The sequence below is a fragment of the Hippocampus comes genome, unplaced genomic scaffold, assembly GCF_001891065.2.
Source record: "Hippocampus comes isolate QL1 unplaced genomic scaffold, H_comes_QL1_v1.1 scaffold107, whole genome shotgun sequence".
NCBI classification, from domain to species: domain Eukaryota; kingdom Metazoa; phylum Chordata; class Actinopteri; order Syngnathiformes; family Syngnathidae; genus Hippocampus; species Hippocampus comes.
The window spans coordinates 742,336-760,747 of record NW_017804846.1 but is presented as its reverse complement, the minus strand read 5'-3'; the positions used below and the strand labels follow the sequence as shown (position 1 = coordinate 760,747).

Sequence of the window (18,412 nt, the reverse complement as noted above, 5' to 3'; positions counted from 1 at the left end):
GTGTGTGTGTGTTTGTGTGTGTGTGTGTGTGTGTGTGTGTGTGTGTTTGTGTGTGTGTGTGCGTGCGTGCGTGCGTGCGCGTGCGCGTGTGTGTGCGTGTGTGTGTGTGCGCGTGCGTGCGCGTGCGTGCGCGGTAAGGGCCGATCCCGGGAGGTTGGTTGAACGAAAAGTAGATCTTCGGTCCAAAAAGTTTGGGCACCCCTGATTTAAGGTCTCTCTATTTCCTGTGTTTGTTTTCAGCAAAATATTTCACACTTAGTATGCCTGCGAGTAAATTGAGAGAAAATAATTTCTTCATTTTGTGAGTTTTTTCCAAAGGTACGTGTAACTGCTCTTGGTTATGAAATGTTGTTGCGGGTAGGGATTTAGACAGCTGTCAAATTCATGGACAAACTGTCGTGAGTGAGCTTGTTGGTCAACACAACAATTTCAAATATTGGGTAGCTTTGAGGGTATCCATCTCGAGGTGCAATTAATTATTCCTTCTGGTTCCACTCTGTTTGTACTTTTCCCTATCGTGTATGTGGTATCCATTTTTGTTATTTGGGATCTGGAGAGATTAAAATACAGTCTTTGTTTCTGAAGAATGTGTTTAAGATACATGTACATGCCGGCCGTCATAAGCTCATCACACAGTATGTCTCTTGAGGTTTTTTTTTTCCACAGAAATGTCAGTTTTTCTCGGCCAAAGTGAAAGAAATGACTCGGCACACAGGAAAAATTGTCTTCAATATCGACGGAAGCGGATCTCTGAGAGCGAACGACGGTTTAGTTGCTCCGCGATCATGCTCGAGCTCCCTTCCCGCCAATTCAGACTTTTATTGTAACATACAAGGAAAACACTGCCCCCGATATTTGCATACCGCACCCCCGGTCCGGCCCCTCTGTAGTGATTGGTTACCTGGGTTTAAGCTTTGAACCACCGGTACATTGGCGCCTTTCTGTCTGGTCTACACTGAATCAACATGTTGCAGACTTTCCGGACGGCCAATGTCGCCTGGGCGCGACGGGTGTTCTCAAATCGTCTTTTGTTGTTCAACCGCTGTTCCCGAATTATTCATTCCCCCTTTGTGACCGAATCTAGCCCTCTCTCCTCTGATCGCCCACCTGCATAGACGTGCTAATTGTGGACTTCAACAGCCCTCCGCCCAGGTGGCCAGCACCTTTGTGCACACGCATTTGGGGGTGCCGGATACGCACCCCAACGTTTAGACGTGCCCCAATTAAATGAAACTTTACACATGATACAATTTTGCTCATAATTCCTCTAACACACACACACACACACCCACACACACACACACACCCACACACACACACACACCCACACACACACACACACCCACACACACACACACACCCACACACACACACACACCCACACACACACACACACACACACACACAAATCCTTCTTTATCTCTGTCTCTCTCTCTCTCTCTTGTAGGTGTCATGACGCTAAATGTGTTTGATCAGATGAAGAATGCCTCTATTTTGGGGGGGTTCAATGCTTCAGTAAAAGGCAGCCCCCCTGCCATGAGCCAGTACGTGACTGTCGGAGGGGGCCCATACACTGGCTTTTACTATGCTGTCGAGGTGAGTCCATTACATTACTTGTAAAAAGATATTTCCAGCCTGGGGTAAATGAGAGGCATGAATACTCATCAGTGTGTGTTCTCAGGGAAGCACCCAGCCTCTTCTTTCTCACGTGGCTCTCGCTGTGGCCAGTAAACTGACATCAGCCCTCTTCAGTGCTGCCAGGTGTGCAAGCTTTTGAATGCATGTGCAAAATGGAAATAAAAACATAAGAGCTTAACTGGTGAAAATATTGTCTGAATGATTATTATAACCTTTACTAATGATCCCAGCTAATGACAATACTCGAACACAAGCAATCCTTCCTCTTTTGTCCCATTTTACTATTTTGTGTGCGGCTTCATTCACTCTCCTTTTTTGACTTTTTGTCTCGTCTCTACGCTCCTCTTTCAGTGGATGGCTAGGATGGAATAAGCATAAGAATGAAGATGAGACAGTCCAGAAACACAAGCCCAAGGTTGAACCTGCCACACCCTTGGGGATCAGGTGCCTTTCAAAATACATCGGTTCCTTGAGATTCGGATTTAATTAGTTCTGTGAACATGCTTGTAACTCAAAAGACTCACTTCTCAAATCATCTTTTTTGACTGGAATGATTGTAAATACCATTAATCGTTTCCAGACTCATTATTTACTTTAATGAGAAAAAAATACCTCCATAGTATTGTACAGCAATTGTGTCTCAAGTTTGAGCTAGTAAATCAATGTAAAAAAAAAAAAAAAATCAGCTGAATGACAGCTCATAAGTCGAAAAACATATAAGTTGGGTCACTTGTTTCTCAAGTGACCCAACTTATATGTTGAGGTTACACTCTTGTGTAACCTCAAATGAAATAAAAAACAGCACTGTTTTGGCCATGATAAATATTGTAATTAAATGTATTGTTTTGTAAATGTTATAAAATGAGGCTTGTTGGTGTACAGTTTTCAAACTGACCTCTCTCATTCAGATTTGGTCTCCCGGACTCTCGCCGCCATGGCGAGTCCATTTGCCTGTCCCCTTGTAACACGCTAGCCGGAGTAACTGACGACTTTGGTCGAGTCACGCTGCTGGACCTAAACAGAGGGATTGCAATTCGTATGTGGAAAGGTAAAGGGAAAGCAGGGGGAGAATAATATGCAGGCCACAACAATGGTGCTGTGAAGTCAATACTGTTGCTTATGCTTAAAAAGATGCTTTGTAAATGGCATCTTTAGTGCAAAGTGGGGTCAACTTTATCGATGCCTTATCCTCATTTTCTCTTGCTTGTGTTTATTAATTAAAAAAAAGCAAGTAATATGCTCTTTGATGTAGTAATGTTATTATATAAGCATTATGGTGCAAATTGATGATGTAAGGGCATGACTAGGCTAGCTTAGTCCTCTTTTTGAGATGGTGAGGGGAATAGAGCGTTTGTTCATTGTGGTCGTGATGGGCCAAGCATGGGCGGTGGAACTGTTGTGTCTAGGGCAAAATATACTTACCTGAATTTTGACATGACTTGGACAATGTTGTTGAAGGTTACAGAGATGCGCAGCTGGGTTGGTTGCATGTTCCAGAGGAGCAAGTCAGTCGGGAAAGTTCCCTCTCAACTTCCGTCCCCAGGCGCCATGCACTGTTTCTGGTTATTTACGCCCCGCGCAGGGGGATCCTGGAGATATGGGCAATGCAATATGGACCTCGAGTGGGCGCATTCAATGTCGGCAAACACTGCAGGTGCACACAGAAAACCAGTGCTTTATGTCAATTACCTGGTGTTTCACCAGTGCATATATGATACCACTCTGGATTTCTTAGGTTTTTGTGTGTGTGTGTGTGTGTGTGTGTGTGTGTGTGTGTGTGTGTGCGTGTGTGTGTGTGTGTGTGTGTGTGTGTGTGTGTGTGTGTGTTCACCTCCAGGTTGCTGTATGCGGGTTACCGTCTGTTAGGGGTGAACAGTGTGACCAGTCAGGGCTGGAAGATCCACATCCATCAAGTGTGTTTGCTGGATCCCGTCACAGGAACCCTAAGGACTGTGAATGTTCCCTTCCACCTGGCCCTCAGGTTGCTCCACTCACCGACAGTACATGTGTACACACTGGTTAACGTCAATACATATACAGACGCTCCCCAGCTAACGAACGAGTTACGTTCCGAAGGATCGTTCGTTGACTGAATTCGTACGTAAGTTGCTTCAGTGCTATATTTTGTATGGAATGTATGTTTAAGGCTTATATAAGTATGTTTAAGGTTTATATAAGTATAATAAAATGAAGTTTAACTTACTTTTGGAAGATGTACTCGAAGGCTTAAGGAGATGATGGAGGGGGAGAGAGTTCCGTCTCGAACTTCTTCATGGGGACAGGCGTTTCCTCCTCCTCCTCCTCCTCTCACAGTGCCTCACGTCGGTATTAGCGGCGGAAAGAAGTACTACAGTACTCGGAAAAAGGCGCGCAATACAAAATCGGACTGACAGCATCTCTGTCCGAGAACATTTTTCAACATACCTGTACCCGCAAAAATGTTCGTATGTACCGTTGTTCACAATACGAAAGTTCGTCAAGCGGGGATCGCCTGTATACATGACAATAGAGGTGCCCAACCAGTTGATCGCGATTGTCCATTAGCCCGCGGACTAGTCAATGGCTGGACGTGGCTTGCCAGGCTAACTTTTTACCGGCTTCTGATTTCAAAATTTAGTTGTCCAACAATTTGTTGTGCATATGTGATAATATGAGACAAGCATACATTTATATGGGATCCCAGTCATAAAGAGGGATAGTAGAACCGATAACCTATGTGGGCCACGACAAAGATTTGAGACCCCCGAGATTCACTTTCAGGTATTTTAGTGATATAGAAAGATTGTTGTAATGATTTGAATGCATTGGATTCATTTCAGCGACAAGAAGAGTGAAGGGGCCAAAGATATGCATTTGTTTAAGAAACTGACAACAATACTCAAGAGCAGAGATATGGAGCCTGGTGAGAGATTATTCTTGACCCAACTGTGTATTTACCGTTGACAGTACAAATAGGAAAATAATTATTTCTTCTCTATTGACTTTGTAATTGTGCACAGTTATAATTGCTGTTTATTTTGGATTTTAGGTGTAGTGTATATTCAAAATAAAAATAAGAAAAAAATAGGTTATATGAAAGTTATGAACTATTTGTGTTAATTGAGGGACAATTGTATGTATCAAGAGCATGTAACTGGTTTGAGGAGTCTTAACTGCAATTAATACTTTGTTAAAGCCATTTTAATTTATAAACTTGATGTTGTCTTTTAAAATAATCCTACCAAAGAGACTACTAGGTTAAATTGAGCATTAGTCTTTGGTTGGATTTAACAAAATCACTGACATTCAGTATGATGATTTTTCTTCTCCTTTAAGATATTTTGGAGAGTGAGGCCAAAGACGTGCTGCTGGATATCAAACAGTCCTCCATTCAAAAACAGGTCTGATGAAGCTTTGTTGATATACTCTGTTCCCAACGGCTACCGTAAGCGCATTTCAGGGAACGGTGAATGGAAAAGGCGAACGTGTCGTTCCGCGATTGTGGTGTATGCCCAATGAGATTCGCATATTGTCAACAGAGTTTGCCACAGCAGTCACAGCGTTAATGAGAAATGTAGTCGGACGTGGTAGAACGAGGTTGAGTGAGTTTCAGAGTTCACAGAAAAAAAAGAGAATTCAACTCGCGTTAATAGCCTAAACTTAATTGTGTCACAATTTGTACATAAACCCAATGGGTGATATTGAATGAGCTGTTATTAAACCAAGTTCACGTTGCAGTCAACTTTATTGTCAAATGTGCTACATCTGCAACATACAGCACAGATGAAATTTCTTTCCTCAGGAGAGAGAGGAGCCGCTGCAGGTGCCCGCACCGCCATCAAAAGAACAGTTAACATAAAATGCCAAAATAATACAACACAACACATAAGACACAGACAGTCGTGCAATCTGAACCACTTTTCTGCACACACGTTGTTTGAAGCAGTTATAGATGAAAGAGAAGCGAATCAAAGTGTCCTTTCACCAGTGGATCAAAGACGTCATGCTGAAAATGTGCACGCGTCTGCTACAAGCTAAGTTTGAAAGCAAACAAGAAGCTGCAGCGTCCACTGACGAAAAAGAGATTGGCTCACATCTCCTATCCCATGTAAATCCGCTTCAATTCCAAGCCGCGACTCCCAGTTCCACATATGCATCGGCGCTTTGCGCTGACGCTCCTTTCTTCTCATCGTCGGCTCCACAAGCCATCCATCCATCCAGCCGCAGACTGTCCAACAGCACCGACATTCCCGCTGAACACAGCGGGGATGTGAAAAATGCCGCCCGTTTCAGGTGCAAAAAACACAAGCGCCCCGGAGCTGTCCAGCAATGACAGTCAGATGGCATCGACATTCCTCCCAAACAAATCAGTTCTGGTACACGCGCGCTGCCGAGAAGGCGCAACCACCAAGCACAGATTCTTCTCCTTTGATGAATGTCGTGGCCAAAAAAAAAAACTGTGTCTCCTTTGATAAATTACATGTCCAAATGAATATCTTGCTCTCTGTATCAGTCATTCAATCAGTCTCTAAAGTTCCTTTCTTCGATGCCACATGCAGAATTAATCATAGCTGATAGAATATCATCCTGGGGTAACAAATTAAGATAACGGATTCTGATTTAGCGAAGTTTCCACTTTTAGCATAAGTATGAATGCAAGTGTTCTTTTCTTTTGCTGTGGGAGCCTCAAACACATCATGAGCAAAGTTGGTCCCTACTTTTACAATTCTAACACAGATTGTTTATCTGTGGAGTCTGCTTAAAAAAAAGGGGCTTTCCCATGTATGGCAACATTGTTTGGGGACGCTTCTCCCCAAAGATTATGGAACAAAATATGCCTGTATATAGTGAAATGTCTTTCTGCACTACGAATTTTGAAAATTTTATTGCACTGTTGCATTGTTCAGTTATGGAGTTTTAACTTCATTTATTTTGTCAATTTGTATCTTCTCTGAAAACTAAGTACTTCCATTTAGAAGTACAGTCATATCACGCAAAAAACAAACATTGGCTTCATTGTTTATGATTATGAGTAAATGAATTATAATAAATTAAAAATGTCACAGTGTGGAGGCAGGATGCTGTCTGCCTCACCTCGCACTTCATCTGGTTTCCTGAGATCAGCCAAACCAAATATGTCGAAATATTAAATGCATACTGACAGTCGAAAATCAGAATGCATATTACAAGTATCCACATACATTATACAGTGGGCATTATTGGATTCTAAATGAAAATTAACGAAGCACAGACGAGTGAATGAGTATAAATTAAAAATGTATACCTTATTTTCCGCACTATAAGGCACACCTAAAAACATGAAATTTTCTCAAAAACCGTCAGTGCACCTTATAATCCAATGCACCTTATATATGGATACATATTCTAATTTCTTGGACATAGTACTGTATTTTAAATGTCCTGCACAGTGCTTTGTTACAGCTGCAGCGGTTGTGAAAGCGCTATATAAATAAAGCTGTATTGTATTGTATGGTATTAGATTCCCTTTAGCATAGCTCCATCTAGCGGATGCATAACGCAACCACAGCCAATATCGTAGCTTCTATTCTATGCGTCTTATAATCGGGTGCGCCCTATATATGAAAACAGTTTTAAAATAGGCCATTCATCAAAGGTGCGCCTTGTAGTGCGGAAAAATATGGTATATATATTTTTTTCGTATTTCGTTGTCTGCCTCCCGTGGCCGCACGTCCCTGCTGTCAACTTAGCTTTACAAATAAGAACACGCGTTCGCCGTCAAAGTCACACACATTTCTAAGTTTGGTTTGTCTTTTTTTCTTTTCTTCCTTTGGAGGCTTTGGAGTCTTTGCTGTCCAACAAGAGCATTCCTGTCTTGTGTCTCACGAACATCACATGCGCCTTACTCAGCGCTCTGCAGCAGCAAGGTGGAGCCGCTTATCTGAAAGAGCATTTTGGCTTGAGTATTCCTCATATCTTAATTTTGATATCTCTATGTCCAAAATGTCTCTGTACCAGACGCCGACCAAGTGGATCCAGTGTTAATGCAGCTCTGCTCCTCCCGGCTGAAACTGCTTCAGCTTTATACTGACATCCACCACATGAACTCTTCTGCCGACAGTGAGGATCGCAACGAGGCTGTAGGTGCACACGCGCAGCCACACCAAAACAAAATGTGCCTTTTGAATTGAATGTCATTAAGCTGAGTCAGAGAAGAAGTGAGATAATGATTTGAAATATTGGAACCCTTCTCTACAAACCCCACATTCAGCTGGACTCCCTTGATGGCACTGAGGGTGATTTGGCACGTGTGAGTCCCACCTTGCAACGTTACACCAAGCTCAACTCGAGGCCCAGCGTTTCTTTTGTTCAAGACGCACCAGACGCACCTCTTCCCGCCCAAACCTTCCTCTCGCAGATTGAATGCACAGAGGATGGGCAGTTAAAGCTTATCCACCATTCTGAACCAGAATGGAACCAGTTAGGTACACACAGTTATCATTTCTCTTTGCATTAGCTTTCTAGATGTGCCAGTAACCCCAACACAATTTCCAACATTAATGAAGGACAACATGAATGAGGGTTGACTTAACAGGAAATGTTTTCTCTGCAGGGAGCTTCATCTTCTGGGGTTGCCTGTGTGGTAAAAGCCCACCACATAAGATCTGTGACAAACTGCAACAGGCTGCCATTGGCCCAACGCAGCTACTAGTAAGACCACAGATAAAAATAGCATTTTCTTCTTGATGGCTGTTAACAGCAACATAATCTTTTCCCTTTGTCTCATTTAAGTCTCTGTTGTTAAGTGTATGGTTGCAACGAGAAAAGGAGGTGCTCCAGACCCCGACAGAATGTCTTCGAAACCTTCACGAATTACTGGTTCTCCTCAGCAACATGGACGGTATGTATAAATTATCTGTTGAGTGATCAAACACAAGGTTGCATTTTGCCCCTTTTCAACAGGCGCCATCGAAGAGTCATGGGACCCCCAATCTGTGTCCCCTTGGTGGCAGCAGTGCCGCAACATCTTGGTGCAGTCACACAACTCTGCGGCCGCTCTGCTGGCTGCTTTTGTTGCTCATCGTGCCGCTAGGGCCAGCATCACCAACAGGGCAGACAGCAAGGTAGAATGCACACACACTTGGAATTAGCCAAAGTGGTAATTGTCACTAGGGGCCTCTGTTTTGGATCACTGAAGAAAGTGTTTCTTTATTCCTTTGAGCCCCACTCATCTTAAGATATAAATGGAAAAATAAAAATCCAAAATACTCTCATATTATGGAAAGTGAACTTATTTTAATTGTTTGCCTACGGTATTTTTCCGAAACTGTCTTTGTGAGTGAGCTGTTCTAAGTTTCCGCTATTAATTTACATAACGGCGTCAGCAACTGTGTTTCTCCACCATGACTTTGCCGCCATTTCCAAGCGGGAGCTACAGTTGAAAGCTGTGTCTTATCATGTCAAACCCCCAAAAATATCAAGCAGATCTCCAATGATACCCAACATCTTAATCTACGTTAGCTTCTGATAACCGACAAGTCAGAAATTCGGACAAGTTGGCAGTCGGCGTGCAGGGGGGGTGTCTGCTGGGTCTCGGATCTTAACACTGCTTGAATTGTAATTTGGCAGCGTGGTGTTGAAGCGCTGCCTTCATGAGTCAGTTTCTGTCCATTTTTGCTGCTGTGTTTCTGCTTGCCTATCTCTTCAGACGGTGTGGTTGAGAACAACTAGTCGTACACCTTGCTGTAAGCCTCCTAGCTCCGCCCCACTGATATCTGGCCCATTTTGCATGAGAAGTGACCGAAAAAGTCGAGTATTGCAGCGCGTTTAATGTGCTGTAATTCTTAGTCCTTGGTGTAATTTTTTTTTAACCAAAAACCATCCACTTAGAAGATAAGAAAAGAAAACCTTTATTTGTCTCACAATGGAGACGTTCTTACAGTATATGCCAACAAACTGTTTTAAATAGTCCAAAAAAACCCCCATTTGACCGCTACATGGTCAGAACATGTTTTGTCTGAAGCAGGTAAATTACAGGTGTTGCTTTCTCTGTGTGGGCATATGAAAGTTACAGTCAGAGTGGGAAGCTGTGTCTTTGGAGCTGGAGCACTGGGTGGTGTGCGTTCGTCAGCTGGAGGATGTACTTGTGCTGCAGACGCTACTCTTGGTGCCACCGACTGTCGGAGCAGCAGGAGGCCCCGCTGCGCTGTGTTCCATAAAAACACTGCTGGAGGGAGGCTCAGGTTCAAGTCCTAATCATGATTTCTTTATTGTGTTTGCTAGATCGTTCTTAAGCCTGAAACTCAATTGTCGTCTCTCAAGGTGGTATCACTGACAATGTCTCCAAGTGGGTGTTCAGGCACAACCTGGCCTCTGAGCAACTCAAAGAAATCCTTCAGGAGAGCAAGGATAAGGATGAAGAGGGTGCAGGAGAAGATGTAAAAGTGGTAGAAAGTCGAGAGACCGCGGATGGAACGGCAGGTGAGGATGAAATCATATCAGGGTGATCTGACATCGTGTACCTATGACATGGATACAATCTTATATGCATGTTCACGCAGAGGTGTTGATGACTGTTTGCAAGCGCTTTCCACACTCCCTCTCCCCAAACTTGCTCTTCGCTCATTGCTGCTGGGAGTTTGTGGTGCAGTGGAACAAAGACCCAGAGGTTAGAATCACACACAATCAAGACGCTCACACATTAGGATTTTTCTTTCAAATGCATCATTGTTGATATCCTCTTTCATGTTGTTCCTTTAGGAGGGTGCACACTTGTGCCGGGCCGTTGAACATCTGAAGCTTGTTTCCAGTCCGCATATCCAACTAGGTAGGCTTTTCTCACATAACAGAGTCATCCAGTGTCGACATTGACGTTGACAAAGCCTTATGCCTGCCGCACATCGGCCGATGCAGTGGAAGCTGACTAAACGCTCACGCAGTGCGTGTGGGGCGTGCCAACTACTTTTTTTGTGTGGCCAACTCGGCCCCTGGTTTTTGCAGCCATTCAAAATTTGAATTAGAATTGCACAATGTTGCGACTCCAATCAAAATTGCACTGAAGGTTTCACCTGCTTAAAAATACATCCCCGGGATTTTAAGCGAGCTAGACCCAGACCGCCGCCGTGCTAGTAACTTTATTTACTTCATTATTTATTTCATAGGTGCCTGTGGATGAAATAACAAAGCTTGCGGTCACTGTTGCCAAAACATGCGCGAGCGATGTCCATCGTGATCCGGGTGCATTCCATTGAATGGGTGTGATGGTGCTTCTTTTAAAATACCCCCACTCCCTCCTTTATTTTTATCCGTGTCCCCTCTCTGTAGCAATCTGCTTCTTCACTTTTTACGGTTTAATATACGTCCTACAGTCCAACCTACTGTAGTTCTACCTATGGACAGTATGTGGAATGTACCTCTTGTTGTTGTTCCCTGTAAGAACAGACAATTTTGTAACAGTGATGTGTGTCGGAGGCGCAGGGGGGAACTTCTTGACTGTATTTTGGCAAGATTGGCAAGTTTAGTCGGTTCTGGTCCCTTTAGGTTCAGGGCTTCGAGTCTTCCTTCGCCACGAGGGAATTCCGTCATTCGGAAAAATTTACAGCAATAACAACGGAATAAAAAAATTGGCCGATGCGCGCTTTGACAGGGAAGTTGTTGGAAATTTATGCATACAGTAACATGCACTGTTGTCACAATAAAGCTTGGAATATGGAATATGCCGGGAATTTTATTTTTTAGGTGCGGTGGAAGTGTTAAGTAAGTCTTTGCGACATGTCTTCCAATCACAATACACACTATTTGCACACGGGAGGGGACAGGCACTGAAAACAATTTACTTTTTAATCAAACTTTGCTAGCAATTCAGATGAAATTGACACGGCAGTTATGGGCATGCTTTTTGTGGAGGAAGGTGCCGCTGTGGGAAACATCGGCACTTGGAGTCCAAAATATAGAGATGGGTATGGCACGATGAGAAAGGAGAAAATGGCCTGCCTTACCGATTGTAGTGTAAAAAAAATAAACAGTCAAGTATGGTCATGTGCATAATTGGCCAATTAAAAAATGAGTAAAACGTCCTGTTCCGCCACAAGTCAGAATCCACACACAAGGCTGCAATTCTTCTTTTGAGCACACCTTAGGCTTACCGCAGCGATGAGAACAAACGCACCGCTGTGTCTCCGACCTGAAAAGCGCGAGTGTTGGCTTTCAGAGCAGAGCGCAAGCTTTCCATGTCACAACCGTTCGTGGAGCTAATCTAAGCATGCGCAATTGATAAGAAGGCACTGTCAAGAGTCAACACCATCCAGATCCAATATGTGTCATATCTTTGTGCCCATGGTATATCGGCGACATACAAAGCTGAACTTTCCTCAAAAGGGCATGTGTGCATTTCTCCCAAAACATAATAATAATAATAATAACAATAGTAATAACTCCATCCATTTTCTGATCCGCTTGGGTCGCGGGTGTGCTGGAGCCTATCCCAGCTGTCTTCGGGCAGTAGGTGGGGTACACCCTGAACCGGTTGCCAGCCAATCGCAGGATAACGACTTTGATTTGTAATTCACTTTCCCCCCCCCCCCTGAAAATGCTACAGAGGAACATATTTGCCATGAATAAGGCAACCGACGAAAATGTGGACCACATTCTAGGCGGCCTGCTGGTCCAGTGGTTAGCGTGTCGACCTCACAGTGCAGAGGTACTGTGTTCGATTCCAGCTCCGGCCTTCCTGTATAGAGTTAGCATGTTCTCCCCGTGCCTGCGTGAGTTTTCTCCGGGTACTCCGGTTTCCTCCCACATTCCAAAAATATGCAAGGCAGGTTAATGGAACACTCTAAATAGTCCCTAGGTGTGAGTGTGAGCATGAATGATTGTGTGTCTCCGTGTGACCTGTGATTGGCTGGCAACCGGTTCAGGGTGTCCTCCACCTACTGCCCGAAGACAGCTGGATAGGCTCCAAGCATACCCGCGAGCCTCGTGAGGATAAGCGGATCAGATAATGGATGGATGGACATTCTTAAAATGATACCACCTTTTTTTTTTTCCCAAACCCTCTTGCTTTGTGTACTGTACATAGATGTTTGGGGTTTTTTTTCACCTCCGTCTTTTGTTTTGCAAGTACGGCTATTGCTTTTAAAGGCTCTCAAAAAGGCTGAAAAAGATGTCACTCCATTCATGGTTTCTTTTACAATGAATTGTAAATGCTGTTTGTATTTTGAGCATTGGCCATTGGGACAAGTGCAATCAGTTTCTTTCTCTGTGAAACCTTCTCATCGTTTTCACAGGTATTTGCACGATGATGTGGAGTACGTTTATTGTCAAACGCTTCTCGGCAGCAGCCTTCCTCATTGAGAAGGTAAGCAGTTCCCTCGCAATAACAAAGAGATCTTTTCCCCGGACCGGAATGTTTCATCTCGTTATTTCCAGGTGGGAAAAGCACCCAAAGATCGCCTGTGCCGACGGGTAAGTGTCTTCAAAACGTTCTAAATCACTCACTTTCTCCAAAGATTGATTCTGATGGATTTTGTTTTGTTTGAAGGATGTTGGAATGGGAGACAAAGCTATGACCTCCTTTTTGGGATGCTGTGTCCAGCTGCTGCAGGTCCTCATGGAGGTGACTGGACTCTTGGTTAAGAATCAGTGCCCATTGTCTTTTGTCAATGACTTTGTAAGTAAACAGTGTCCACTCCACAACACGGCATGAAGAGTGGCCGGTGGCTCGCATCAGTCTGCAAAAAGCATGAGTCGGAAATTACGCTTGCCAGCTCCTATTTGTGCTGTTTTGGTTTTCATTTTCATTGAAAAGTCCCTTACACCTTCATTGGAATCTACCTGTGGTAAATTCAATCGGTTGGACATGATTGGGAAAGGCTCACCGCTGTCTATAGAAGGTCCCCACAGTTGACAGTGGATGTCACAGCTAGGGATGGGCATATAAAATTCATTGTGATTTCGATTTTGTCTTCTTACGATCTTAAAAACACTGTAAATGAAGAAAAACTATTCATGTGCAGAACAGTGTTGTGCAATGACAAGTTCCCGAGGTTTGTGAACGTAAATGCCCAATTGAACTTGGGACATTGTGTTAAACGTAAATAAAAACAGATGATTTGGAAATCATGTTCAGCCTTTATTTAATTGAAGACAATACAACGACAAGATATTTAATATTCAAACTACTTATCGTATTTTCCACACTATAAGGTGCACCAAAAAGGATTCAATTTTCTCAAAAGCCGACAGTACGCCTTATAATCCGATGCACCTTATATATGGATCAATATTCTGACTTCCTGGATTCCAAGCGCTTTGTTACAGCTGCAGCGGTTGTGAAAGCTCTATCTGAAGAAAGCTGTATTGTATTGTATTGTATTTCCTTTAGTGTAGCTCCACCTAACGGATGCAAAACACAACTGCAGCCATTATTGTAGCTTCTATTCCATGCACCTTAGAATGCGGTGCAGTCTTTATATGAAAACTGTTTTAAAATAGGCCATTCATTGAAGGTGCACCTTATACTCTGAAGCGCCTTATAGTGTGGGAAATATGAGAACTTGGTTTTCAGTAAATAATCATTTAACTTCAAGAATTTTCTGGCTGCAGTACGTTTCGATAATATGGGAATGCTCGGGCCATAAAAGCCTCCCAAGGATTATTTTTTTTCATAATTGCCAAGCCCTAGTCAGAGCCCAAAACAAGCATGCAGTCAAAGGATTTGTCTGTAGACCTCCGAGACAGGATTGTCTTGACGCAGAAATCTGGGCACAGGTACAAAAAAACTTACGCAAAACTTACGAAATGCTATAACTACAACCCGGATGCATTGTAGAAAAGCAGACCAAAGTAATGTTTTGTAAGAACACCACGAAAATGTTATTGTGTTTATTCGTTAGCATGTTTGCACGTGTGTGCTACAAAATCGCTGTTTCATCTTTTTTTTTTTTCCTCAATTCATCCTTTTTCTCTGCGCCCCTTGCTTCTTTCTAGGCGGATTCTGCGGTAGCCGAGGTTCCTCCTCCAGAGTTGTCCGTGGAGGAGGTGTGGTGCGGAGCCGAGGGCCCTGCCTCCATTGCTGAACTTGCCCTCGATCAGAAAGGTGTTCACTATCCCCTGGTGCAGCATCACTGTCTGCTAGCCTCCCTGCTACACGCCGCCTTGACTTTCAGCTTGAAGGTCAAACCCCTCAGCCTGTTTGACAGTAAGGTGAGGGAGGCGGGAGTCATACACGGGCCCTCCATTTACTTTCGCAAATGTCGCGAACTTGCAAATGCACGACGCTGTTCTACACATTATCGTGTTTTGAAGATCGCAACATGTCAAAATTGAAACCGTGTTTACATTTTTGATTAATTTCCCAGCCTCAGCTTCCAAGCTCCCTCATTGGGTTTGTACAGCAGCGTTCTATTCTGTTGGTTGTGACCTAACCTAAATTTGTCCTAAAGTTGGAGTGTGAATTAGTTTTGTTTTTTCTTTCATTAAAATGCTAAAGTGATGCATATGGGCAGTGAAAATACTCAGTCATTTATCTGAAAAATAACTCAAATAATTTATCCAGGGTAAGAATGCTTTCTTTCGAGACCTGACCACCATTCAGCTCCTGCCAAGTGGAGACACCGACCCAGGACTGGTTTTATTAAGACAGGAGGTGAGACTTCTCTTTTCTGATTCTGTTATTGTATTTTAACGATGTGAAACACTTTATGAACCTTCTCTGTGAAAAGTGCGATGTCAATCCTTTTTTTTTCCTTTACACATTTGATTGTTGGCTCAGTGTTACTGATTCTGAGGGCACATTAGATTGACATGGCAGTGCATTGCTGAATTCGGATTGGATAAAAATAAAGTCCAACACACACATACGCACCTTTGGAAGCATTGCAGGAAAAAAAAGTGATGAAAAATTCCAAACTATAGCCTGCTGCTAAAAGATTATCTTCATGCCCTTTGTCATCATTGTCTATCATGGCAGTCACATGTTCATCTTTCTTCCACACCCTCAGTTTCTTCTCCGGGTGCTCACCGCCTGGGTGCAGTGTATGGACGATCCGTCCGTGTCCGCCTCGAGTGCCGGACCCCGCATGCTGCCCTCGAATGGTCCCCAGGCCGTGTGGTGGCCCTCGCTGTGTCTGGAGCTGGGAGGCCTGCTGCAGGTCACCCCCGACATCCTGCGGCGACACCTGGTGTGCCAGCTCTACAACCAGGGCCTGGACCCGCACGCAGAGGAGGTAGGTCTGCTAATGACCTTTACTGATGAGCACATAAGGCCACATTTGGACTTGACGCACGGTTGTGCCTCTTAGGTGATGTTGCAGGTAGAAGACAAGGACGTGCTGGGCTCTCAGCTTCTGATGATCACAGGACAAAGGCTGAGCTACTCACTGCTGCACAATCAGGACCAGACGCAGCCCGCTATGGAGATACTGGCCCGCCTGCCCCCCACCTTGTGCACGTGGCTCAAGGCTATGGTGAGGACCCTGCCACTTTCTTCTTTTGACATCTGTGCGGGTCCTAACATGTGGTGCCAAGGCCCTCTTGAAATTCCCTCGGGATACACAGCAGTATTCCTCCCACTATTTTCAAGGGTAATTTGGGGAAAATAAATTTTATTACTGAAATAAATCGCTAAATATACCGTATTTTCCGCACTATAGGGCGCACCAAAAAGTCTTCAATTTTCTTAAAAGCTCACCAAGCGCCTTAAAATCCGGTGCGTCTTTTGTATTGTCATTACGGTAATACGTCGACTCCAAGATGGCTCCTTCCTGGAGATATGCTTTCAATGTTATAACTTGCTGTTGCTTCAGTGAACTGTGTCGCTGCTCTATTAAATAAGTTTGTGTTGCAGCTCCAAAAAAAGGAGAGCTGTGGTGTTAATTTTTTAAAACAGTCTCAACAAATACAGGTACGTCTTTGTAAGCGAGGATATCACAAAATAAATTCTATAGCCCCCCCCCCGACAGAATTTATATTGTGATTTCATCATTTGTGAATACACAACAGAGGAATAAATAACTACGAGTGACATCTTGTTGTGTTATTGTGACTTCAATATGGCGCCGCGAGAGTGGCTGCCTTTCCAGCAGCTCCTATTTATTTTGTTCTTCTACTTCTTCCTCTCATAAATTTGCTGCTGTGAAGTGGGAATTTCTCCATTGTGAAACTATTAAAGGTTTTCTTGTCTTATCTCATCGTATTGTTGGAACGACGATAAAGGAAATGCCAATGCGTTATTCGGAGGCTGTCATGAACGCCTCTCGAGTTGACCGAAAGAAAAGAAGGGAAGGAGACGGACAAAGACACACCTGTGTTTGTTGAAAACAATCTACAATGCCTCCACTAGATGGTGCTACGGTCCTTCCATTCAACTCGAGAGGCGTCCGTTCAACTTGAGAGGCATTAAAGACCGCCTCTGAAAAATGTAAATTAACTATTACTGTACTTAAATGAAACTACGAAAATTGAAAATAATGCATCTAAACAGAAAATCAAGCGAAGAAATCACAAAATAAATTCTGTAGGGGGGGATATAGAATTTATTTTGTGATTTCCTCGCTTGATTTTCTGTTTAGATGCATTATTTTAAATTTTCGTAGTTTCATTTAAGTACAGTCATAGTTAATTTACATTTTTCATAGGCAGTCATGAACGCCTCTCAAGTTGAACGGATGCCTCTCGAGTTGAATGGAAGGAGCGTAGCACCATCTAGTGGAGGCATTGTAGATTGCGCCTTTTAATACGAAGCGTCTGATGTATGAAAAAAAATTTCCAAAATAGCCATTCAGTGAAGGTGCGCCTCATAATCCAGTGCGTCTTTTCGTGTGTGTGTGTGTGAGACAAAATCCACGAATATACCATATTTTCATGACCAGAAGGTGCACTTAAAATTATTAAACTTTCTCCAAAATGGACAGGGCAGCTAATAATGTGGGTAATACAGAAATAGCACCCGTAACTGACATTACGCCTTTTAATACAGTGCGCCGTCTGGTTGTGAAAATACGGTATGTGAACTTGCAGGTGCCAAACTCTGCAGGAGTCCATTGCCTCCTTAACCCTTTTTTTTAATTTAAATAATTGGTTAATTGTAATTATACCTTTTTTTTGACTTAAATAATTCATTAGTTGTGGTTAATGGTAGTTGATGCCAATTTTATAGTCATTTGAACGTCATCCATGAATGACTTGTCTAGCACTGCATGTTTCTGTGGGTTTACAGGACCCCAGTGAGCTGCGTTGCCCCCTGGTGCCCCTCTTTCAGACGAGCAGGCTGGTGGGCCATGTGATAGAGATGCTTCCGGAGAACCACGCCCAGTACAGCTTGGCGCTGCACCTCTTGGAGGCCGTGGACGCCCTTACAACGGAAGACTGATTGACTCTCTGGACATTGACAGTTAATTTTTTTTAGGACATGACTCACATGACACATCATGAGCTCCTCAAATAAATAATGTTCAGTCAACAAAGGCCACATTTCCCTTGTTTTCACATGGGGTTTATTTCCTTCTTCATGTTAATAATCTTTTTAACATCCCATATTTTTGTATGTAGTAATTTATGATACTCCTGAATATTTGAGTTGATGATCCTTAGCTTCATTCAAGTCTGCGTCACTTATGTCTGAAGAGGAAGAACCTTGTTTCATGGTGTGTCTGGATAAACTATTGCGATAATGGACGGATGGATGTGCATATATGCAAGCACTTCTGTACTCGCAGTGCCTGAAAGCCTTTTATTTACTAGTTCTGGTCCCAATGGACAGAATAAACAAAGAGGTAGCACTACAGCATTGAGCTTGTCTTTTTTTCATTTTCTTTTT

General features: G+C 43.4%; 1 protein-coding gene across 3 annotated transcripts in view; it reads left to right on the top strand.

The window, feature by feature from the left end:
- The window catches only part of rab3gap2 (RAB3 GTPase activating protein subunit 2 (non-catalytic)), a 24,122-nt gene extending 5,746 nt beyond the window's left edge, over nt 1–18,376 (top strand). For 2 of the 3 annotated variants that reach the window (XM_019876628.1, XM_019876618.1), the window contains 26 exons: nt 1,448–1,596; nt 1,682–1,761; nt 1,990–2,082; nt 2,547–2,686; nt 3,097–3,292; nt 3,476–3,619; nt 4,458–4,540; nt 4,954–5,018; nt 7,433–7,523; nt 7,615–7,736; nt 7,868–8,081; nt 8,210–8,307; nt 8,389–8,497; nt 8,560–8,720; nt 9,665–9,839; nt 9,919–10,077; nt 10,158–10,264; nt 10,357–10,423; nt 12,882–12,952; nt 13,024–13,059; nt 13,136–13,210; nt 14,584–14,799; nt 15,152–15,241; nt 15,597–15,821; nt 15,897–16,061; nt 17,813–18,376. In XM_019876628.1, the coding sequence (XP_019732187.1) occupies nt 1,448–1,596; nt 1,682–1,761; nt 1,990–2,082; nt 2,547–2,686; nt 3,097–3,292; nt 3,476–3,619; nt 4,458–4,540; nt 4,954–5,018; nt 7,433–7,523; nt 7,615–7,736; nt 7,868–8,081; nt 8,210–8,307; nt 8,389–8,497; nt 8,560–8,720; nt 9,665–9,839; nt 9,919–10,077; nt 10,158–10,264; nt 10,357–10,423; nt 12,882–12,952; nt 13,024–13,059; nt 13,136–13,210; nt 14,584–14,799; nt 15,152–15,241; nt 15,597–15,821; nt 15,897–16,061; nt 17,813–17,965 (3,284 nt within the window). In that variant the 3' untranslated portion in view covers nt 17,966–18,376. The remainder of the gene's footprint in view (nt 1–1,447; nt 1,597–1,681; nt 1,762–1,989; nt 2,083–2,546; nt 2,687–3,096; nt 3,293–3,475; nt 3,620–4,457; nt 4,541–4,953; nt 5,019–7,432; nt 7,524–7,614; nt 7,737–7,867; nt 8,082–8,209; nt 8,308–8,388; nt 8,498–8,559; nt 8,721–9,664; nt 9,840–9,918; nt 10,078–10,157; nt 10,265–10,356; nt 10,424–12,881; nt 12,953–13,023; nt 13,060–13,135; nt 13,211–14,583; nt 14,800–15,151; nt 15,242–15,596; nt 15,822–15,896; nt 16,062–17,812) is intronic. The other variant, XM_019876635.1, reaches the window with a different exon arrangement.
- Nucleotides 18,377–18,412: the final 36 nt, after the last annotated feature.